The following is a 24,379-nucleotide window of genomic DNA, read 5'->3' on the forward strand; positions in this document are numbered from 1 at the left end:
GAAAAATGAAAATTTGAGTATTTCATTCACAAGCGTCGTTTTGTCACCTTTTCTCAAGACCTCACACATATTTATTGTTTTTCCTAAATGAAATAAAACTCTTTACATGCAAAATAAAATGGGCCCTACATCTATATGAATATGTATGTGCCCCAGTACCCATACTTACATAACACACACACACACACACACACACACACACACACACACACACACACACACACACACACATCAAATATATATCTAAATAAGATACTAATAATTACAGTAATATACAATTCTAGAAAATAAAAAAATATAAAAATAAAATACAAAATAAAATTCTTAAGAATAAATAAATTAAACTATTAATTTTACTCTCTCATATCTATCTATCTATCTATCTATCTATCTATCTATCTATCTATCTCTCTCTCTCTCTCTCTCTCTCTCTCTATATATATATATATATATATAATATATATATATATAATTAAGTATATGCATGTGTAAAATTATAATTATGTGTAGAGGGTAAGTTAGATACGTCTGGATAACTCACACTGCTCTGAGTCAATTAACTAAATGTTCCACCCTGTTAACTCTATAATATAAACCACTCAGCATGTATGAACCATGTATTGACCAATACTTTTTCCTGACTGTTAATGTCACTACTCTATTTCACTGCAACTATAATGCAAAAAAGAAAAAGTAAAATCTACATTTTATTATATAAATTATAAAGCGAAAATGTTGCTGTGTAACAGGAATGACCCATTTATATTCTTAATTTATATATATATTTTACATTCTCCAGTTCTGTTGTCAGCCTACATATTAAAAACTCATCCTGATGAAGCGGTTTCTCTGAAAAAGTCCATCTGGTGTGAGGCTCAGAACAAACACCTGAATCCCAGATTAGGCCATGCCTAAATATCTCACATAATCCAGCATCACAAACACAACATGACTCATGCAACTGATCCACAAAGTCAGACGAAAAGACAGAAAGCTTCTTAATGTTTAGAGTGTCTTTAAATATTTCCAGTGGAAATTAATTAGGAAAACTAAAGATTGATATAAAAAAAATCTTGTTTAATGTTATGTACTCATTTAAAGAGAAGTTGTATATGTAAATCAAAGAGGAAGACAATACGCAGTACTTAAAAAACGATAATTTTATTATACTATATTATTTTACACACTAGTCACTTCTCTATTATTTTACCTATTTGTTTTATTTAATTTATTTAGTTTTCTTTTTTACTCTTTCTCATGTGTAGCTCCTGTTGTTCCACGTCGTATTACTTTTAAACTGTTATTTTTTATTATCATGGTCTACATTTTTTTGTAAAGAACTTGGTAATTTTGTTTTGAAAAGAGGTAATTAAAAAAATCAAATTCAAGAAAGAGCGTCTTAAGATATTAATATCCCCTCTCAGTGAAGCAGTGTAAGTATCTGAATGTGTCCTCTGCTGCTGTGACCTTGTCGCTGCCCTTCATAGTTTTGCTTACGACTTAAATATTGTGTAATAAAAGGCTTTGAGGCTTAACGAGTTAAGACAGTTATGGTAGACGGCTGAATGTAGCAGCGTGTGGTTTCAAATCTGCAGCTCACCAAAAAAGAGATTGCATGGATTATGTATGACTTTCATATGTTTATTCTGTCGCTATAATCATCGTTTCAGCTTTTTGTTACAAAGACACCTTACAGCTAAAAGTTCAATCAAAATTCAAATGAAATAAAATAAAAATGACAGGATGGATGAACGTATCTTCCCACGGGCGAGACTCTGTTAGTTGCTCTTGTCCTTATCCAAGGTGAAGCTCTTTCGACTTCTCCAGCGCAGAAGTTTGATGAAGTTCAGGCTGGCGTTGAAGACTTTGTCGTGCTCAAACACCATTTTGTAAAATGTATCGATAGGGAGGTCACCGTTGGGGTCAGCGTATTTAAGCGTGGTCATCGGGGTGTAAAGCGTGTTGGTCTGATGACGGAAAGGAGGATTTTCCATGGTCATGATCTTGAAGGTGTGCTGAGAGGAAAAACACAGAGCAAACATAAACCACACAGATAACGTGCACTGATTCAGCTCATGCCGTGCTTTAACCCTTTAAGAACATATCAAGACTTTAGTTAAAAACAAATCTGAAAATTTGTACAAAAACAAAACAAAAAACCCTAAACAAACAACCAAACCAAACCAAACCAAACCAAACCAAACCAAAACAAAACAAACAACCAAACCAAACCAAACCAAACCAAAACAAAACAAACAAACCAAACCAAACCAAAACAAAACAAAACAAAACAAAACAAAACAAACCAAAACAAACCAAAACAAAACAAAACAAAACAAAACAAACCAAAACAAAACAAAACAAAACAAAACAAAACAAAACAAAACAAAACAAAACAAAACAAAACAAAAGAGGAAAGTAAAATAAATTAATAAACAAACAAACAAGGAAATGACCTTAAAAACTGCTTGATGCTCCAGGTGTCAGAGGGTTACACACAAAGCACTAGATCTCTGGTTCCCAACCTGGGGGTCCCTACCCACACTATGGGTCGCCAGAGCTTTACGGGGGTCACAAGGCCTTCTTGATTTAGGAGGTGTAGGAAAACGTAATTTTTATAAACATACTGTATACCAAATCTCAGTTGTGATTCCGAATAAAACGTTCATTTTCAAAGTTTGTTATTCATGAACCATTCTGGGAGCTAAAAGAAAAAATGCTGCTGAAAACATGACGAAAACATCGCACTGTACCATTCAACGAGAACTGGGAAAACAACGAGATTCAAGAGCTCAAGAGCATGTTATATGTCACACTGGAGGAAAATACAGTTGCATCACAAGCCGCGTCTCTTTAGATTTTGGCGATATCGGCCCATTGTCTAAAATCACACACTGGAGAAGTCTGACGCTGCTGTTTGATTCTGTGTAAAAACGAAAAGGAACCAAAAAGAAGGGACTTCGTGACGGCTTTATAGCAAAATCTCTGTAAAAAAATGTCTAAAAGGATTGGTTTAGATGAACAGATACCTCTGCTATGTCCTCAGCAGTCTGCCCGAGGGTTTCAAAGATCTGCCCGTAGTTCTTCAGGTAGATGTTCTGAAACATGTCAGCAGTGATTTTGTCTGCTCTGCTGAGATCCGTCTTCATGCCCTCCTCAAAGACTTTACGCTCAAACTCTGTGATCACTGGACCGGGCTCTATCAGGCTGATACTGAGGGAAGAAAAGAAGACAAGCACATCACAAACCAGCAGTTAGGCCTGTTTTATAAAAGTCCCTGGATTTAAACATATAGGTTATTCAAATTTTACTGTACTTTTCATTTTACGTTATGTTCCAGTGTTGTTTATGCATTGTGTCTTTTCAAAATACACTTCTGGCCCTCTGGCGGTGAAAAATAACACTGCAACTGTTTCTGTTCGGCCATGTTCTCAACATAAAACCGTCTAGGTATCTGGCTTCTGCGGCAGGTGCCATGTCTCTGCGAATGGCTGTGTTGTTTCCCTGGTGACTCCGTCAACACAAGCACATGGCCGGATGATAATGCACATCAGTGGACATGGAAGGGGACTTTTGGCGTTGGGATCTTATGGCAAAAGCACTGCAAAAGCGCCGGAATTTGACGACTTCGAAATGAGAACGGGCTGGAAAGTTTGTGGGACACATTCACCCCCCGATAGCTCAACCTAAAGGTTAGCGCTGCCCTCAGGTGTTGCATGTAGGCGCACCTTGTGACGTCCGTCTGTCCACTGGAGTATCATAACAACGCCACTGGTTCTGTCCAGCTGCGTTCCAGTTGGACGTGGAAGGCAATGTTTGGCATCACGCACGTACACAGAAAGCACTCACAGCAGATGTAGAGGAGAACAGGCTGGTCCATATTACAAACTGACGCCATTCACCTATGTATTATACCACCATGAAAGGCGTCTGTTGGCGTCGGTGTTTGACGCCACACTCACTGACTGAGCGGCTGTAACAGAAAGCTACAGAGCGATACTTAAATATACTGTATTTATCTGGCACCACCCTGTACAGCTATTTCCTTTTAGATTCAGTTACTAGATGATGCTGTTAGGACTTGCCCCGGACCAGAGTGTGCTGTGGATATTTCTGGATTGACATACTGTAGCTGGCATATTTCCCTCTCAGTGGTGAGACAGTGGTGTGTATGACTGTGTGATGGAGGGGTGCAGATGTTGCAGACATAGATAAGTACAGGTTTGCAGGTATTTTCATGTTTGTTCTGAGGAGGAATGTTGCTTCTCTCACTGATCTCAGTTTTGTGAGCGCAGTTTGACTCTGAGCACCAAATGAAAGAGCAGAAAGTGCAGAAGTCTGTGTGTTCTGCAGAAATAAACCTTACTTGAGATTAAACCTCAGGGCTTGTACTGCTAGGCTTTCACAAAAGCCTTCCACTGCAAATTTAGATGCTGCATAGACATCGTTGAATAAAATTCCTGAAAAATAGAGCAAGAGACTGTTAGGACGATGTTTTATCACCATAAATAATTACTTTCATGTTGAGCAGATGTAACTATCCTCACCCTGAATGCCCATAACGCTGCTGATGACAATGATATGGCCTTTTTTCCTCCTCTTCATGTCAGGTAGGATTTCCTTCAGCAAACGCACAAGCCCAAAGAAGTTGGTGTCCATGACGGTCTTCATCTCATCGATAGACTGACACTCGATTGGTCCAATTAGACCCATCCCAGCATTACTGACTGTGACAGGAAGTCAGGCAAGGCGAGAAATGTCATCAGAGCATGTTCAGCAGTGATACTCAACATATGGCCAGCAGGCCAAATCTGGTTCTAATTGACAGTAGAAATAAACAGATTAAAAGTTGGAGTTGTTTTACTTTTAATTTGGTGCAGCATTAAAATAGTCAAAAAAAGTGCCAGTGGAGGATCCCCCGCACTCCCAACAGAGGTCCTAGCTAAGACCCTAAAGTCCAACAATCCTAGAAACATCCTAAAATCTGAGAGATGTTCTAAAATCCTAAAAACGTCCTAAAATACTTCAAATATCCTAAAATCTGAGAAGTGTCCTAAAATCCAAGAAAACGTCCTAAAATTCAGGAAATGTTGAAATCCTGGAAATATCCTTAAGTCCTCGAAATGTCCTAAAATACTTCAAATATCCTAAAATTCTAGAAATGTTAAAATCATAGAAACATTCTGAAGTCCTAGAAATGTCCTAAAATTGTGGAAAAGCCTTAAAATCCTAGAAATGTCCTAAAATCGTGCAAATGTCCTTAAATCCTAGAAACATTCTTAATTCTGATGAATGTCCAAACATAGAAATTTCGTTAAATCTGAAAAATGTCCTAAAATTCTAGAAACGTCAAACTAAATGGTGGACTCACTGAGAATGTCCACCCTGCGCTCTGGCAGACTGTCCACACAGGCTTTGATGGAGTCCTCATCACATACGTCCAGCCGTTTGATCTCCAGAGTCCTGCCCAGAGTCCGACCTGCGGCCTCCACCAGCGCCTCACCCTTACTGAGGTTCCTCATGGTGGCGTAGACTACAACAAACACAATTAGAATTTAAGTTTTCCAAAAGACATCAGACACCTAATTTGGCTTTGTGAAAAAGTGCACCTATCGTCACAAATCGCCATATTTTCTAACTTATGTGGTGGCACTTCAGATCAGCCCAGTCACAGCAGAGGAAAATGTTGGAAAATGTTTACGTTTTTGCGATCCACAATACATTTGGGTGTTTCTAAAATGACGCACTATGAGGCCGACTTTGTTTTCCGGATGTGGGGGGGGTTGTGGATGTTGTGACACCCACTTCAGACGCCTGCCGGGCAGCAGATCACTGTTTGAGACTAATCGTTGTGTTTCCAGCAGCTTTCAAGTCACCAAACATGGATGTTTTTAGAGACCCGTGGCTGTCTTTCCTCCAGGCATAGAGCCATGGAAAGTCTTCTTTTTTAGAGAGACATTGCTGCGTTGTCTGCAGGGACAGTGCCACACAAAGCAGGTATTTTCACTCTTTTAAACCTTGATTGACAAAAGTTTTATTGTGCTGCATTTAGACGCCTTTCAAAAGCATTTAAACTTCTAAAACATATGCAAATTGGTTGTATGGTTATGGAATTGGTTGAATGTTTTTCAAAAACATGAGGCAAAAGTAGATCAGCAGTATGGCAAGGAATGTCCCGTAAAATGCAGAAAATTAGTAAAAGACTACAAAAGAGAGAGGTAGAGATTATTAGAAAAACAAATGGGGAAAATGTCAAAAAAACATAGTTCTAGTTATTATAAATTATATATTTACAATTATTAAATTGTATTACAGAATGAATATATGTTTAATTTTAATTTTTATTACTACAGATTTTTTTTTTTTTGCACTTTTTTTAACCAGGTCATTTCCTCATTTTTGTGTTGTTCACTACATTTTTCCTATGTTTTTGAATGAAATCAGGCTGATTTGCTGAGGTTGTAAAAGGGTTACATTGCCTTTTTTCTTTTCCTAACCATAACTAAGTGTTTTCGCTTCTAAACTTAACTGCACATTAACCACAAAGTTTCAGTGTATCTGCTGCATAGTAATATCCATACATACATGATAAAAACCACGGAGCATAAAGAAATAAGAATGGTGTGCCGTTTTATAAAGTTTTCATCATTTTCATACAGTCCCTTTGCTTTTAAATCACTGATGTGAAATACAGACACTTTGAAATTTATTACATTAATTTAAAGTATTTTAAAAAAACTTTTACCCATGAACCTTTTCTTCTCATCTTTTGCGATGCGGGCAGCCAAGGCGAGGCCGATACCAGAGGAGCAGCCCGTGATGAGTACCACCTTCTGGGTCATCGTGCCAGGTTAGTGTTGGTCCTGCAGCTCCTGCAGCTCCTGCAGCTCCTGCAGCACAGAGTGAAGGAGGACGAGAAGAGGGGAGGTGACGGGGGACGTGGAGGGCCCTTTTAAAGGCCGCTCCTTAATCCACAAGTCTGCAACTCAGCAGAAGCTGTGTGCACATGGCCTGCAGATTACCATCAAGCACGGTGCTGATGCCTGGAGGGGATTTAGGTAACAAGTTTATTGCTGCAGTGAGTCCTGAAGACTCGATTCAAAGAGTTGACAGAAAAAAACCAAACCACATCTTCTCAGAAATGTTCAAAAAAGGTCATATTTTTATTGAAATCTCTCAACTGAAGTTTATTTTTGCAAACTGGGCTGTAAAACGGGAAATGTTCCATAAAAATATATATTTCTTTTGTTACAAATTGAATACATTCATGAGACTTAAAATGCTAGCATCTGCGGAGCCCTAAAAGTGTCAAAAACGGATGTTTCTTTTTTGCTTTCCTTGTATGCACACGTTAATTATCTGTGGGAACAAGTTACCTTTTTTGCACACACAAGCTAACCTGTGATGCCGTGGAAAATTATCTCCATCTGTGGAACTTCAGGGGCTCTGTAAGTTTCTTATTCAAGTCAAATATACATTTTCAAAAATTCCTTTAAGGCCACACTGAACTTGAGAAATAGTGCATCGTGGTTTTTATAACTGGATTGTAAACAGTTTATCATTTCACTGCAAAAAGAAATATGTTTGTGAGACTTAAAATGCATATATGTGTATGGAGCCACTAAAGTGCCAAAAGTTTTTTTAATTTTTTAAAATGTTTTACGCACAAGTTTATTATCTGTGGAAACATGTTACTTATCACACAAGCTAGCCTGTTACCTTGCAGATAATTATCTCTGATAACTAGTGTGCACAACATAAAAGAAATATCACCTTATGAGGTTTTAGGGGCTCCGTAAATACTTCAACCATATCATATGTCTTCAAAATGGACTTAAAGGGATAGTTCAGATTTTTTAAAGTGGGGTTATGTTGGTTACTTTGACGGTCTGTTATGTACAGTAGATGTCAGTCGGCACGCACCCAGTTTGGAGAAGCAGCTTGCAGTCTAACACAGAAGCTAAGCAATGTACTGCAAACATTAACGGCTTCAGCTTCCCCTTTATGCTCAAAGCCACCAGACTCCTTTGAGAAAAACTAATTTTGTTTTGCTGAAAACAGGAGCAGCTGGTCCACCGCTGACTCAATCACTAAGTCAGTTTGTGTTATTATGTGGATTTGGTGAATCTGAAAAAAACATTTTAAACACCAAACTCACACAATAACACAAACAAATTAAATGATTGAGGCAGCAAAAGACCAGCAGCGTCTGTGTTCAGCAATTTTAAATCACTGCTTTTCTCAATGGAGTCTGGCTCTGAAGAGAACGACATAACTGCGTCATTCTCCTGTTGGAAATCACGGTCTGACATTAAGGTAAAGCAGTGAAATTGCTCTCAATATAGCAAACATTTAAACAGATTTTGTTTTAGGTGTGACTTGTTTTTCGTGGCTGAAATGTGTTTTGTTGCTGAGCCAATTCACAACAGTACATTGCTTAACCTCTATGTTGGACTCCTGCTTCTCCAGACTGGGAGTGTGCAGACTGACATTTACTGTTTGTAACACGCTGTCTATGTATAAGTACTTCATACAACGGCACCTTAAACAACTGAACTGTCCCTTTAAAGCCACACTAAACTTGAGAGAAATAGTGCATCATGTGTTTTTTTGGGTTTTTTTTACAGGACGGAAAACAGTTTATCATTTTAAAAACATGAGACAGAATAAAAAGCTGCAGAGAAACTTCCAGACACTTTCCCAACAAAGGTTTGATTCGATATGTTTTAATTTTTGTGAGTGCAGAATCATAAAACTATTTTTGCCGTAATTTAAATTGTGTTTTAAAAAGTGTTTTATATTTTAAAAAAATACCCTCCTGAGATGGTAAGCACACCAGAGTTGCAGTATGGGATGTGAAATCTTTATTGCAGCTCCAAGCTAACGTCCACCAAGGCAGAACTTTAAAATCTGAAGCTGATAAAACGTTAAAGGTAATAATCCAGTGATGCATGATAAGTAATGAATCTTTGCAGGTGTTTTTGGGTGAAGGTTTTCTGGCACCACAAAAAACCTTAAGCTCATTTGCCTTATTTCTATTCAGTTGACCAATAATTGGGGTCCCAGGCATGGAACCAGCCGGTGAAGGAGCTTGGCTCATCCCCCTGCGTAACGGCGATGATGGGCATACCGAAACGGCCGCTGGGGTCGCTGAGCACATATTTATCGGCTGAAAGAAAAAAGGAACACATTTGTAAACAAAGTCACCTTTGTAATTCTCCCCCTCATGTTTTTACAGCTGTTTGTCTTACAAATCTCCCATGATCCACATCTCTCCTCCTTATTGGCATCCTTTCCGTTCCAAAGGAAGAGCTGGTGACAGAAATAACCAAAGGGATTTAGCAAAAAGGCAGCCATAATAAAATCTTAATATATTTTATATTTTAGCTGTTTTTAATATTTTTAATCTATCTACTTTTTTTTGGGATATATATTATTGTTTATTATTGTTAAAATGTATAAATATATATATATATATATATATATATATATATATAATATATATATATATATATATACATTTTATGATCTTTCTTTTATTTTTACAAATTTATTATTATTATTATTATTATTATTATTATTATTATTATTATTATTATTATTATTATTATCATTACCACCATTATTAAACATTATCATCATCATCATCATTATTATTATTAATTAATAATTAATTAATAAGTATTTGAAATTTCTATTTCTATTTTTGTTTGTCAAAGCGATTACTGATTACAGTTGTGAAGTCTTTTGTATATGTTAAATTGAAAAATGAAATAGAAAGTTCCAGTAAAAATAAATAAGTAAATAAATACATCTAAATGGGCTGCACACCTGCTCTCCGGTATCAAGAATCATGACATCATCAGGTGCCAGATCTGCCTGTGTGATATCACCGGGCACCTCTTCTCCTAAATATTTTGAGAGAGTACATGTTTACCAAAAAAAAAAATCCAAAAACACAACAACAACAATAACAACAACAACCACAACAACAACAACAGCAACAAAAACATTCATTTAGATGAAAACTTAACGATACTCACATGTCACTGTGCCAGTCTTATTTGAGCAGCCAAACAGGTCGTGGTTGCCAGACGGCGTTCCTCAGGGCTTTGTGTTTGCATTGGAATCTGTCTTCTTCCCAACCCAGATCGCTTTCCCGAAAATATCATCTGGCGACAAAGAAAAAAAGACTGCTTTCTTTACAGGGGACAATATTTACTTTTATACAACCTTGGTGCAGAGAACTAACCTTTCGGAATAAAAGTTTTGAGCAGCGATCTTAGTGTAGGAGCTTGATGATAATCCGTGTGAATACGGCGAGTCATTCATTATGTGCCAAAACTTACCAACGTTGCACTATTCGCGGAATCAATGCTGGACTCGTAGTCCGATGGCCACTAACAAACCTAGTTAGTCTCCTGCAGAGATCTTTTGGAACAATACTGACTGTAGTAAAACAGACCAAGTCTTCGCAGGATTGTTACTGAGGATAATTAATTAATAAGTATTTGAAATTTCTATTTCTATTTTTGTTTGTCAAAGCGATTACTGATTACAGTTGTGAAGTCTTTTGTATATGTTAAATTGAAAAATGAAATAGAAAGTTCCAGTAAAAATAAATAAGTAAATAAATACATCTAAATGGGCTGCACACCTGCTCTCCGGTATCAAGAATCATGACATCATCAGGTGCCAGATCTGCCTGTGTGATATCACCGGGCACCTCTTCTACCTAAATATTGAGAAGTACATGTTTACAAAAAAAAATCCAAAAACAAACAACAACAATAACAACAACAACAACAACAACAACAACAACAAAACATTCATTTAGATGAAAACTTAGATACTCACATTCACTGTGCCAGTCTTATTTGAGCAGCCAAACAGTCGTGGTTGCCAGACGGCGTTCCTCAGGGCTTTGTTGCATTGGTATCTCTTCTTCCCACCCAGCGCTTTCCAGAAATCATCTGGCGACAAAGAAAAAGACTGCTTTCTTACAGGAAATATTTGACTTTTTTTAACTTGGTGCAGACTAACTTGGAATAATGTTTGAGCGCAGCTTGTGAGGAGATGGATGATAATCAGTGATGGCGAGTCATTCATTTTGCCAAAATTACCACGTTCACTTTCATCAATGCTGACTGGAGTCAGAGGCCATAAAAACCTGTGTCTCCTGCAGAGTCTTTTGGCATTCTGACTGTATTAAACAGCCAAGTCTTAGCAGGAGTTACTGAGGTTTTTTGCACAATGGGAATGAAGCTGAAGCAAACTGCTCGTGTCGGCTAACTGCACTCGCAAACTTCACATTCCTGCCATCAACTAGCAGCATGATCCAACAGGCGAGACCTTACAGGTACTTTGCAAAAAATCAGGGCTGCATCTTTTTGGGGGAAACAAAACATTAGATCAAATCAACTGTCATGCAGCACAGCACGAGATTTTACACACAGCGTATTTTGTTTAATGCTTCGGAAGGTTTTTTTTAACATGATTTAAACAATAGCCAAAGTAATTTTGATTCAAAACTTTTAAAAAACATTCTGTTAATTCCAAAGCTTTTCCAGGCCTGGAACTTTTTTCAGGACTTTCGTGACCATTTCCACTGCGGGAACTCGGGGGTAGTTTTTCAGGGGTCTCGTATGTTGTTGCGTGTCTCCATCGCAAGAACCCTCCCCCAAAGGACAAATCTCGAGAACAAGCACCATTTTCAACGCTGCAATCATGTGATGCCTGAATAACCTGAATAACGACTTTCCCACCGGAAAAATTCACATGAACGGCTTCTCATGTTGTAAAAAACAAATAAAGTCAATGTTTGGTCAATGGTAAGAATCGTCTTTTATCAATTTATGTACTGAATATCAATTTTTGATCACATGCTAAGAATACTAAAGTATTTATGTTAACTGCTCTCCGTGTATCGTGACCTAAAGTAGTTAGAAATTCGTTTTTTAGCATAAACCCTGATAATAAGTCAGATAAATCTCTTTTTAAGCTATATTTAAGTATCTTTGAAATCATGGCTCATTGTATCCGTTGCTTTTGCTCTTCCTTGTCATGAAAAAACGGCTGTCAATCTTTTATTTAAACGCTTTAAAGCTTTGATGTCGTTCCCACATAATGACCTCAAAGCACATGAACACAACGAAGTCTGAAGAACGAATTCCCAACTCGGAAACTACGACCTTCTGACATCACACGCAGCATAAAACCCAGCAGAAGAAGAATGAGGAGGATTACATCATCTCCAGAGTACAGTGGGTAGCAGGATCCTACGCTGCGATGGAGACACAGAGGCTGAGAGGATCGACAACGAGGCCGCTCCTGTAAACGTTCCCGCCTCCTACATGTTACAACGAGCTCCCGCAGTGGAAACACACCTAGTGAGAATGTGTTACCAAGCAGAGGCCAATGCTCCTTTTCTTCAGCACTCACCTGACTCTTCGTTCTCATTCATCACTTTCAGTTTTCCAGCACATTTTTGGGTACATTGTTGGGTGACGCTGATACGTTCAACGACATCCTGAGCTGCAGCCTTCTCTTCAGAAGTCGCTCCCTTCCCGTTCCACTGGTACATGGAGTCACCGTTCTTCAGCACAAACACGTCGTTGGTGTTCAGTGAGGTGGCATCGGGCTCCACCTGGGTGAGCGAGACACAACAGAGAGACAGAACGGCGTGAATCGTTTATTATGAAGCGTCAGTTTGTGCACGTTCAGTGTCATAAATGAGGCTGACCTCAACAGCCCGCGTGGCTCCGGTGCTGCCCTGGCGGATGTGGAAGAGACGTGTGTTGGCAGGCTCTTCATCCTTGTCATCACTCTTGCGGCTTGTCCCACCCAGGTAAACCATCAAAGGTTTGCCATTAAACAAACTCATAAGATGATTTGGTTCTTGACCCTGAGTGACACGAACCTGCAAAGACACAGCAGTGGTTTATCCGACATGTACGACACGCACAGCGGTGAGAAGAATCTGAATAATACCAGTATACCAATACCATAGCAATACCATTCTTCCACCAAATATCTTACCTGGGTAGCAGCTCCACCCAGGCTGGAATCGTCCAGCTCGATGGCGAGAATGGCTGAAGCGCCCAGTTCATCACTGGAGCACTTCTGCCCTTGCCTAAAGACAGGAAAGCCGAAATGCGTTCATTACTCATTCAGGCTAAATCATTGCTGATATTCACGAAAAAAGAGCAAAAATGAACGAAAAGTGACAAACAAAAAGCAACAAATAAAAAGCAATGAATGAAAAGCAACGCTGGTTTACCAACAAGCTTAAAGTGATAGTTGTGGATTTTTGAAGTGGGACTATACGAAATACTTATGTGCAGTCAGTGTATTTCATACAGTAGCTGACGGTCGGCGCGCTCCCGGTTTGCAGAAACAAAGCCTAGAACATCCTAAAGTTTGGCAAACGTCCTAAAACGCTGGAAACGTCCTCAAATCCTAGAAATTTCCTACAATCCTTGACACCTCCTAAAATCCGAGAAACTTCCTAACATTTGACAAACCCTAGAAACATCAATTAATTCTAGAAATGCCCAAAAATCATAGAAATGTCCTAAAACCATAGAAATGTCCTAAAATCCAAGAAACTCCCTAAAATTTGCATCATCCTACAATCCTAGAGACGTCCATAAATCTTAGAAATGTCCTTAAGTCTTAGAAATGTACTAAAATCTCTGAAATGCCCTTAAATCCTAGAAATTTCCTAAAATCCAACAAATATGCTAAAATGCTAGAAACGTGTATGGGGCTGATGGCTCCTGTCATTTTGCAAAAGTTGAGTCAAGTTGAGTATTTGAGTCAAGTTGAGTATTTCTGGCCCTCGTGGTTACATTGCAGTATTTTCGGCGGCCTGTTCAGCTGCAGGTCTCTCGCTCAGTTTGTTGCTCTCACCAGATGTAGATGATATGCTTCTCTCTGCCTCCGTCATTGTAGGAGTACTGCACCAGGTAACAGTCACCTCCGTAAAACTGTCCGTAGGTTTGCGGGTCCACAGGCTTTTTATCATTTCCTTCCACGCGCCAAATCTACAGACACACACCGTTGTCACATCTACAGGTTTGATATCAGATAACGTCAGTAAACAGCACGAGAGCGGTCAGGATAGTGAAACATACCTGGACTTTCCCGGAGCCGTCGTCCACCATGCCGTGCTGGGCAGCCATGGTTTTGTCGTGGAGTTTGGAGACGTCGAAGGGAATCTTCTCCACCTTGGCGATTTTATTAATAGTGTGAACCTCTCCCAGGCCGACAGTCTCGTCCTTGTCCATCCAGTCAAGGAAAAACTGCTTAAACAGAGACGTCTCGCCCCACTGTGGCAAAATGTTGATCTGTAATAGGAGTAGAAGAGTATGTTCATAAACAGGATTACAAGATAGAAAGAATGAACTTTTACCACATTGCCTACTCCCCCCACTAGTGACCACAAACTTATTCTAAAACTGGTTTTTATATCATTTTGAATAATAAAAAAAAACAAGTGGATGCCTCTGGGTAACATACCCATGTTTTGCTGTTTACACATCCTTAATTATGTTGCAATCCTTTAAAACAAGAACCAGGGGCCCAGAAAAACCAGCAATACTATATTTATATTGTAACATGACATGATGACTCCCTTTTTCGGGACCTTCCTCGCGTGGTTGGGCTCCATTAACTCTCTCCAAAACAAGGTCTGAGAATGTCTTTTTCTGTAATTTTTGAAGTCTTGTAATAGATTCACATAAATGGATGAGTAAAGTTATTTATTTATATTGTTTAATGTGCTTAAATTGAAAATGAATTAACAGAAAATCACTTAAATGCAAAGGTTGCCTTGAAACACCTTTTTGGTTTTGTGTATTTTGGTTTATAGCATAACAGTCATCATAATTTTCTTTTTATCTCTGAAAATTAACCTAGAGAAGTTTAATAATTTTGAATTTTTTTTTTCCATACAGTATCGCATATAATTTTATTAGGATTTAAAATGTCTTTAAATTATGTTTTTCTATTTTATTTTAGTAACTAGCATCGTAAAGCGTACCATAGCGGGTCAATGGTGGTTTTTTAGTCTAAAATTTGTTTAAATCATTTATCTATTGATTTTATTTTTTATTTCTTATCTCTTTACTCTTTCATTGTAAATTTGTATCTTTTATTATGGTTTTTTTTTTGTTGCTCTGTAAATCACCCTCTTGTATAAAATGTGTCGTCAAAATAAAGCCGCCTTGCCTTACCTGAGTATTTGGGGAGTAACTCCTTATTTCGATGAACTTTTCTGCAGTGCACAGTGCTACTTTGCGTTCTTCTTCATTTGCATCTTGACCTGCAGTTCGGGGTGCAGCACAGTGGTCAGAGACTACAAACTTTGATCTGATTAATTAATTTGTCATATTTTCCCAGAAAAAAAGGGTGAATGCAAAAAAAAAAAGGGGTAATGGAAATGGATAGATGTCACGGTGTAGTACCTTTCCAAACAAATATCTTTTCGTCTCCTTTGTTGTCCAAGATGTAGCATTCAGACGAGGAGAGCATGTCTTGTTTGAACGGGGTTTTTTCAGCCACCAAAGTTGTCTCCATGGAGCCAGAAGCATCCGAAATCTGTGAGGTGGAGAGATGATCAAAACATCTACGTGGGATCATTTGAGTCCTTTAGATACTGTAACATTCATCCACAGTAATTCATTTAAAAGCTGTATATCTGATGTACATACCAAAAACAGCGAGGCCTCGTTCTTGCTTTTCACATCTGCGATATGATCGCAGCTTGCTGGTGGGAGGTCCGGTTTGGGTCCGAGCACCTGTGAATAAAAACAGGCTCGTGGACTGCAACATGGCGCTTATGAAACAATAAAATAGTCCACAGCTTCATAATATCTTTTTTGACATAAAAACATTTGTGGTCCAAATTAGATGTTGGGATCTATGCTGAATGTGACGTCTAAATAAAAAAAGAGTCTGATTAGTTCATGAATTCGCTCATACCGTTTTTAAGGATTATTTTTTTTTGTCTCTAATTTCTCTAATTTGATAGGACAGCTCAGACGAGAAAGGGAGAAAGAGTGGGATGACATCCAGCAAAGAGCCAAGGCCAGACTCAAACTTGCGGCTGCTGCAACAAGGACGTAGCCTCTGTATATGGGGTGCCCGCTCTACCAACTGAGCTACTGAGTACCCCCTTCACCACTTTCATCGTCCATCCACTCGAGTTGTAACAATTTTCAAAACTATCTTTATATAGTTATCGTTAACGTTCTTAGTGTGGGTGGCCCTTTAAGCTGTTCGCATTTAAAAGTTAGGAAGAAAAAATAAAAAATAAAAAAATAAACTTTTTTTCATAGCACCTTTCCTGCAAGAAATGCAGCCTGACACGCTTTACGAGAAAAAAAGTGCTTCACATAAAAAGACATAGAAGACAAAAACGAAATAAAACCTGCATGTAAAACTAACATAAGATCAGAATAGAAATCTTCACATGGATAAAACCCACTTTAAAATACTAGTAAAAGTACTGAAATACGATAAAAACTGAATGTACAACATAAGATGGGAGATAAAATAAATAAAATGAAACCCTAAAAAAAGCTCACTCCAATGACTTCCTCCGGCTCTGAGCCTTCGTCAATCATCTCGACAGTGGAACGCCCGTTTCTCTCATTGTCGCGGATAGCTTTGGCCACCTCGTTGGCTTTCAGGCGCTCAAAGTGATTGCTCTGACTGCCGGCCCAGTTGTAGATGGTCTGACATTTCACATCAACAGAGAAACAGAAAGTTACGGTGAAACACTGCAGCACCTGAAACCCTGTGCTGATTCACTCTAACATGTTGTGTTGGTCCATCTTCTGAGTCACCTTTCCGAAATCAATGATGAAGCAGTCGCCGTTATTGAAGCCGCTCCAGGACATGTCCACCTCCGTGGCTCTGATCATCCGACGACCTTTGACGTGCAGCAGACGTTTGACGTTCATATCGTTGGTCACCACGTGTGAGAAGCCTGAGGCCACTCCACCTTTCTTCAAAACGAGTACAACCAAAAAATAATCCTTAGAGCTTTTGCATAAAACCACAACTGCATGGTATGGAGATTTCATTTATCAAAGAGATTGTTTTAAGGTTTAAGATTGTTAAAGGGAAAAACAAAGCTGAACTTTACTCTCGATGTCTTTGATCAATGTTACTTTGTAAATATTGTTATATTCATGAACAATCATGAAATCCTTCCTACTTTACGACATGTTTTTTAATACGTTTTTGTTAATATTGTCATGTTTTATGTGTTTGCTCACTTTAGAAAATGTTATTCACAGAAACTTTCTCTTCCCCATCAAAAATGAAGAGGTGGTGAGAGAGGTGAGAGGTGACGCTGGTAATTATTCACATGACTCGTGTATTCATCACACCTGCGAACACTTGTGTGTCACTTGCTCTGAATAATATCACAGTAAAGTTCTTCGGTGTGCGGAGTTAAAATCTGTTTTTTTATTTATCAAGAGTTAACTGAAAAGACTGACATCACTCTCGTGTCAGACGGTAGTGTCAATGGTCTCATCTAACTCTTATTTTTGTGTTTGTACAACAATGAATTATCTTGCATGTCTTACATACAGAGCACTGTCTCGCTGCACTAGAGCCAAAGACTATTTGGTCCTCGAATATCATTACGTTAGTACTGACTGATCTGGAAATCAGCTTTTAAATATGAATCCCCACACAAGTGGAACAGCTCTTAAAATTAGACGCCCAAATTGCTTATAATCAATATACATTTCTTCATAAAGACTGACATAAAGCACAGTGAATGCGTGTTTTCTTTGGGTGATGCTTCCCTGTGTGTTGATGTTTTGGAGTATTTATGCAGTGGCTATTGTGTGTTTTTGCTTTTAATGTGTACTTGAGTATCTGCCACATTCCTCACGTTTTGTGTTGATGCATATTGTCGTGTGCTTTTGTTGTTTTTATATGTAAAGTAATGAGGGCATCCTTGTGAGAGAGAGCATGCTCTCAATCGTCCTTCCCTGTTTAAATAAAGATTAAATAAATTATAAAATAGTATGTGTATTTGAATAAAATTGTGGAAAGAGTACAAACATCACTCGGTACAAGAAGATGCACAAAAGCATTATTTTACAGAGCCATAAAAATGTAGTCAAATCTTTGTCTATTGATGCAGTTTGACATCAGTTGCTTGTATATATGCATGCTTAATATGTTTAAATTATACATATGCACGTGTGTGTGTGTATCCACAGAGACGTATATATGGATGTGTGTGTGTATGATTGTATGTATGTAAGTGCGTGAATGTAATTATGCAAGTGAATGTATACACACACGTTAGAGATGAATTTCATGAATAATTTAGGGAGTAACTGAAAAGGGTTGGGACATAATACATTTATACCTCTGATTCCTTTTCGAACATGTAAGATTTTATTTTTGTTAACTATTGTGTATGGATCATCATCCATTTCAGTTACTGTTATTTATTATTAAAATTTTAAAAAATGCTTGAACATTTTAATTTATGGCATGAGTCTAGAATAAATCTTTCACTTTCTTAAGTGACTGCTGGACAATATTGAACTTTTTCATAATATTCTAATTTTTTGAGATGCACCTGTAAGGTGCAATCATGAAAAGGGGGGGGGGGGGGCAGAGTCATCCCGCCTCTGAGACGGGATCAGAGGTAGTAACAAGCGCCGAAACGAGGTCTGTGTAAAATGTAAAGCCGGAAAGATGTGACCATAGGTGTGTTGAGTGTGACGTTTTGGTTACATTTCATGTTGACTACCCTGAAAACAACACGTGCGTGTATCATGTTTTACCTTGTACGTGACGCCTGTTCGCTTGAAGTATCCCATAAAGGATTTTGACTCATGGTCTTGATGCTCAGTGTGCTGCACTGCCTTTCCGTTCAGGCGGTCATCCAGCTGTACCATGTAGATGGCAGCAGACCCTCGTTCATCCTGGGAAGTTTCCTTACCTGTGACATAACAGATAACAATGAAGAGAATTAGATCTCACACGCCTCTGTGCGTTTGGAGGTGGGCACCAGAAGTTCTTCAGGCCAAAAACATGTTTTATGAGGTGACCTTGACCTTCGACTGTCAGAATCGAATCAGTTTATTCTTGATTCCAAATGTGCGTTTGTGCCAAATTTGAGGAAACTTCCTCATGGCCATCTTCAGATGCTGTGTTAGCAACAACAAGACAGATGCAAGCTCACCGTGACCTTGACCTTTGAACACCAAATTCAAATCAGCTCACTTGGTGGCTTTCCATTAACCCTCAACTTGCGCGAAGTTGAAATTGTAAATTGGAAACATGGCAATTTTGGCGATTTTTACGTTCACATGAGGTTGTATTTCGGGCAACTTGGCAGCTTTTTTCACTTTTATAGGTCTCATAAAATTCACGAGCATGATGCGGCAGGCACTAGAAGAGGTGTTATTGCATCACATAACTCTATCAGCTCCCAGAAATCCCTCACATGTGGACGCTCCAAAGTATGAGGGGCTCGCCTTTCCATTATGGCTCCAAAACACACCCATGTTGTCTTCGACTGGAAATAATAACAGCTAGTGTGGTCGCTGTGGTAGAAATAGACCTGCTAATGTTTTGAACACCATCACCATGGTTACTGGAAGTTGCGTAACATCACTCTGTGGAAACGCAATCAGCTCACAATTGTGTTTTATCACCATTTCAAAAACGTCGCCTAAGCTTTGCACAAATCTGCAACGGAAAGATGGTGTCCATACAACACTAAACAGAGTACAGACATACAAATTATGAATTAGTCAGAGCTTGTTTTGAGGTGTCAGCAGATGATCTAAGTCCATTACCAAACCACACGTGAACGTTGTAGGAAAAACCAGATGTGGTGTGAAGCACTAAGTAAGAGTCTCCGGTGTAGAATTGTCCATGGAGTTGAGGAGGGACGGGTGTCAATTCCATTTGCTCTATCCGCCACACCTGCAGGCCGGGCTCCTTCCCCGCATGCTCGAGCTCCTCGTGGTACACCATAATGCTCAGGACCTGAGGGGAGACACGCCTTCAGTAACGAGTAACCATCGGGCCACAGCAACGACAGTAAACACAGGACTGTAACCGTTTCATACAGGGCTGCAAGAATAAATCCATTTATCCACTGACAGAAAATAAACTGAAGAAAAGGTATTTTTTCAAGCATACATGTAAACCAATCTCCAGATCCAGCTTCTCTAATGTGAGATTTTTTTCTTTTTTTATGTCATCAGAAAATTATTACCTCTGGGTTTTGGACAATCAGTTAGAAAAAACAAACCTTGATTCATGCCTTGATGTTTTTAGGAAAATTACTGCCCATCCCAAAGCATTCAAAAGATGTGCTTGCTCTATTCTGTTTCCATTAAAAGTCCTGCATTTACTTTGCAGCATTTGTTGCTTAACCTGTAATACAGGCATCATTTGATTAAACAAAAGAGGCGTGTTGACATATAGAGGTGAAAAATCACCTGATGCACCAGGAAGTGTCATCTACACTTACTGCCAAACTGCAATCTAAAGTGTCAGTTTGGTATTTTGGGGCAAGAGAAGCCACACCCCACAGCTACAGACAAAACCATGAATCTTGTTCTGCAGTGTGTGATTATTATCCCACGGCAAGATGGATCATTTGGGAAAAATGAAGGTGATTTTGACAGGGACTATAACCCCTAATGCGTACATATGTTTTAAAGGTTTTGTTTTTGTGGTGGTTGATTGATTGATGGTGTGGTATTACTATGCATCCATATCTTATATAGTTGTCAGAGTACATCCGTGTAAAGCAATGCCTATTTTGCAGAATCAGGTAAAGAGTTCATGTTAAAGGGATGGTTCAATTTTTTTTTTAAGTGCGGTTGTATAATGTACTTATCCGTATACAATATATTTTATATAGTACGTGTCTGTCTGCACGCCCCCAGTTTGGAGAGACACGCTGCAGTCTCTCACAGAAGCTACAAAACATATTTAAGCCATGTAAAAAAAAAAGTCCTCCCAAGTGAAAAAACATCAGCCTGTCTAAGAGTATGCTATATTGAAAGTATTTTTCAAAGCTGTTTTGGATCTCAGGCAGTGATTTTAAACAGCAGGACGGAGCTGTTAAATTGCTGTCCTTTTAGCCAGACTCCATTGAGAAAAACAGCAATTTAACGTTATTGAACACATGAGCTGCTGGTCTGCTGATGCCTCAAACAGTTATTATATTGGTGTTACTATGTGACTTTGGCATTTAAAAAGGCTAGTTTAGATTCACCAAAGTCACTCCATAACACAAAATAAGTAACTGATCAAAGCAGCAGTAGACCAGCAGCTCTTGTGTTCAAAGAGCTAAATTTATTGTTTTTTCAATGGAGTCTTGTGGCTTTGACAAGAGCACAGATGGGAAACGGGCTGTGTGACGGAGAGGTAAAGCAGTGAAAATACTCTCAATATAATGTGCACTGAAACTGATATTGACTTTTTTAAGGTGGAACTTTTTATCCACGGCATTACATTGCTTAGCTTATGTGTCGGACCCCTACCTGCTTCTCCAAACTGGGGGCGCGCAGTCTGACATCTACTGTACACTGATTATGGAAAAGTAACCCATACAACAAAACTTAAAAAAAAAAAAAAAAAATCAAAACTATTCCTTAAATATGAATGTCTTGCTAGGATTTCATAATGAATAAGTAGCAACAAGTAGCAACAACTATTTAAACTGAATGCAATCTAAATAGCTATAGACAGTTTTTAAAGTATTCCATAACATTTTGCAGAAACATACAGATTACAAATAATTTTCCATTACCTGGTGAGGACAGAAGGTAGATGCTGAGAGTGAGGAAGCTGCTGCACTGCTGCTCTTCCAGGGTGCCGCCCAGCTTCTCTGCACGCAGCTCTGCTTTTATCCTGGAGGGACATCCGCTTTGTGAAGAAGAGGCGTGCCCAGTCACATCCCAGCCTAACCCAGTCTGCAAAAGGCCAAAAGGCCTACACAAATGGTGGCAGTGGACCAACACCCAAAGCTGGGGAACATTCCTGTAAGATATGTATATTATGTTATATATATATATATATATATATATATGTGTGTGTGTGTGTGTGTGTGTGTATATATATATATATATATATATATATATATATATATATATATATATATATATAGATAGATAGATAGATAGATAGATATATGTATATGTTATTTTTAAAAAGATCCATCCAAACTCTGCATGCAGCTGCCATAAATGCACAAAGGTTAATACAGCGTACTGTAGGAGTATTTTTTTATGACCTACAACAAGAAAATCAGGGTTCTTCTTCTCATCGTACAACTCTCAGGAGAAAAAAAGCTCAAAAGGTAGATCAACTTTCCAGAGGATATGAACTTAAATATTAATGCAACTACATCTGACCTGTGTCAGCACTTTGCTGTCTTGCAGAGAAACACCTGAAAAATGCAGGCGACGAACCTGTCTGTCTGCAGCCAGTTAGATTAGCTTAGCATAAAGACTGAAAACTATGTAATTGCAGGGACAGCAGGAAGAAAAACTGGTATTTAGAGCAGCAAAGAAAGCTACCTTTAACTCTTTGAAACCTGAGCTGATTTCTTTCAAAAACATGGGAAGGACGCAATGAACAAAGAAAGGCAAAATGAAATGTAATGATAATTATAAATAGTTTTCCCATAGCTTTTGCTCTTTAAATCTACTATTTTTTTATTAATCAAATTAAAAAATAATAATAATTGAGTGACCATTTAAAAAACAAACAAATAAGGAAATGACATGGATAAAGTGCTTTAAAAATTATGATAATTTTGCAACATTATTTTAAATATATAATAATATTTAATTATAAATAATTTCCCCCTAGCTTTTTCTTTTATACCTGGATATTTTTTCAGCGTTAAAATAAATTCAAATGAATGATTCTAAGAATTTTGCACTTTAATTTTTAAAAATATACTGAAGATAATTATAAATAGTTACCTTTTTATGTTTTTCCCTGGGTATTTTTCAGCTCTTAAAAATAATTTTCTAGTCTCTTTATTTTTTTTATTTATAAATTGGCCTACATTTCCTACAAAGTTGCTCACTTCCTTTTTTGAATACTTGGTTTACTAGGTTTGAATACTTGTGAAACGTGTCTGAAAGCAGCACAAGAAAAGTGATGAATCACAAAAACATAAGCCAAATCCAGACGAAGAGAAGACTGTTCCAGTTACCAAAAAAAAACCCCACCAACATGCATCACCAACATGGTGCGAGGAGCATAAAAAATGCACCTTATATGGTCTGATGAGTCATCCAGCTCAGCCTGCATGAGTCTCAAATGAGGACTAAACTTGTGCACTTTGATACACACTCTTCTTGTCCAGTCGGCTTTGCTTTGCTGGGTTTTTTTTGTGTGTTTTGGTGCGATTGTGTGGCGCTGGCCTGTCTGACCACTCTGACTCCCGTGAGGCAGCTTGACAGGAAGTGAAGGCATAAATCTCTCCTGTGAGCTCGGGCCGTCGCCTCAGGTTAGGGCTGGGTCCATCGCTCCTACTGTCAGAGCTGAATCAGCACATTCTGCCTCGTTGTGGAGCGTACGCACAACTCACACAGTCTGGGACACACACACAGGCCTCCACAAGACTCAACACAACTGCACACACAGTCCTAACAAAGAGTCTGCCAACAGGCTGCTTGTTCAAACTTGACTGAAGCACACTTCATGTTGCATAACTGTGAAGGATCATAACCAGCAGGGACAAAAAATTTCATATGAAGAAGCTGTGAAACATATGGCTCCATCGCACGTCTGATAACGGGGCGTCTCCCTCATTGAACGGAGTGTGTGATATGTGCTGGTACTTGCACAAGTGCGTCAAAACGGCCTGCAGATGCTTCTCACAAGTTTTAACTGCTTGCACTTGTTTAACCCTTTGAAACCTTAACAAAATGTCCTGATTACTGTCAAAAATACAGAAACGAGGCAAAGAGCAAGGAAAGAAGAAATGACCCAAAAAATTGCAAGAAATTACTAATAAGTACAAAAAAAACCCTGAATTTTATTTTAAAAACAAAAACTAAGTACAACAAAAAAACAAAAACAAAATTTAATTTTTCTTGTGTTTTTTTTTTGTTTTAAAACTATTTTATAATTGCTTTTGATCAATGTTAAGAGATTCTATGTACTTATTGACAGTTTTTTTTAAGCCCCTTAAAGGGGTTTTCTGAGTTTCCACTGCATGTCTCCTTTTCTTAAAATGTATAACAATGTCATTTTTAATATGTGCTAAATAAATCAAATCCATTCAAATGGCCTGGAAAACAGCCTTTAAATTACAAAGATTCATATGAAATTATGATAATCATCAATCAATCAA

General features: G+C 38.3%; 2 protein-coding genes across 3 annotated transcripts; both read right to left on the reverse strand.

Annotated features, from left to right (window-relative positions):
* Positions 1-1,658: 1,658 nt before the first annotated feature.
* Positions 1,659-6,842, reverse strand: zgc:109982 (uncharacterized protein LOC553564 homolog). Its single transcript, XM_042483725.1, has 6 exons — positions 6,746-6,842; positions 5,372-5,533; positions 4,548-4,727; positions 4,367-4,460; positions 3,030-3,213; positions 1,659-2,015 (listed from the first exon to the last, which is right to left on the reverse strand). The coding sequence occupies exons 1-6, from the start codon at positions 6,840-6,842 to the stop codon at positions 1,779-1,781; spliced, it is 954 nt and encodes a 317-aa protein (XP_042339659.1). The 3' UTR covers positions 1,659-1,778.
* A 61-nt stretch (positions 6,843-6,903) lies between these two features.
* scinla (scinderin like a) lies at positions 6,904-21,916 on the reverse strand. 2 transcript variants are annotated; one of them, XM_042483724.1, is made up of 17 exons: positions 21,818-21,916; positions 19,845-20,037; positions 18,825-18,982; positions 16,851-17,012; positions 16,590-16,739; positions 15,714-15,800; positions 15,468-15,600; positions 15,237-15,325; positions 14,136-14,348; positions 13,912-14,045; positions 13,039-13,132; positions 12,743-12,919; positions 12,442-12,646; positions 10,858-10,973; positions 10,658-10,735; positions 9,208-9,312; positions 6,904-7,043 (listed from the first exon to the last, which is right to left on the reverse strand). In XM_042483724.1, the coding sequence occupies exons 2-17, from the start codon at positions 20,023-20,025 to the stop codon at positions 6,987-6,989; spliced, it is 2,139 nt and encodes a 712-aa protein (XP_042339658.1). In that variant the 5' UTR covers positions 20,026-20,037; positions 21,818-21,916; the 3' UTR covers positions 6,904-6,986. The 2 variants fall into 2 exon arrangements, with proteins under 2 accessions (XP_042339658.1, XP_042339657.1); XM_042483723.1 differs by lacking the exon at positions 6,904-7,043 and adding an exon at positions 8,850-9,169 and having other exon boundaries at positions 9,252-9,312.
* Between the last annotated feature and the right edge of the window lie 2,463 nt (positions 21,917-24,379).

The sequence above is a fragment of the Plectropomus leopardus genome, chromosome 3 (assembly GCF_008729295.1).
Source record: "Plectropomus leopardus isolate mb chromosome 3, YSFRI_Pleo_2.0, whole genome shotgun sequence".
In the NCBI taxonomy this organism is placed as follows: domain Eukaryota; kingdom Metazoa; phylum Chordata; class Actinopteri; order Perciformes; family Serranidae; genus Plectropomus; species Plectropomus leopardus.

What these genes read in the sequence shown, in the direction of transcription:
- zgc:109982 (XM_042483725.1), bottom strand. Translation starts at nt 6,842, where the DNA reads ATGACCCAGAAGGTGGTACTCATCACGGGCTGCTCCTCTGGTATCGGC. An exon ending in GCGCAGGGTGGACATTCTCA is followed by an intron (nt 4,728 to 5,371) that starts GTGAGTCCACCA and finishes TTCCTGTCACAG; the next exon opens with TCAGTAATGCTGGGATGGGT. An exon ending in CTGCTGAGGACATAGCAGAG is followed by an intron (nt 2,016 to 3,029) that starts GTATCTGTTCAT and finishes TTTTCCTCTCAG; the next exon opens with CACACCTTCAAGATCATGAC.
- scinla (XM_042483723.1), bottom strand. Translation starts at nt 20,025, where the DNA reads ATGGTGTACCACGAGGAGCTCGAGCATGCGGGGAAGGAGCCCGGCCTG. An exon ending in ACGGCTCCGGGAAAGTCCAG is followed by an intron (nt 14,046 to 14,135) that starts GTATGTTTCACT and finishes GTGTGTCTGTAG; the next exon opens with ATTTGGCGCGTGGAAGGAAA. An exon ending in ATAAGACTGGCACAGTGAAT is followed by an intron (nt 10,736 to 10,857) that starts GTGAGTATCTAA and finishes CTCAATATTTAG; the next exon opens with GTAGAAGAGGTGCCCGGTGA.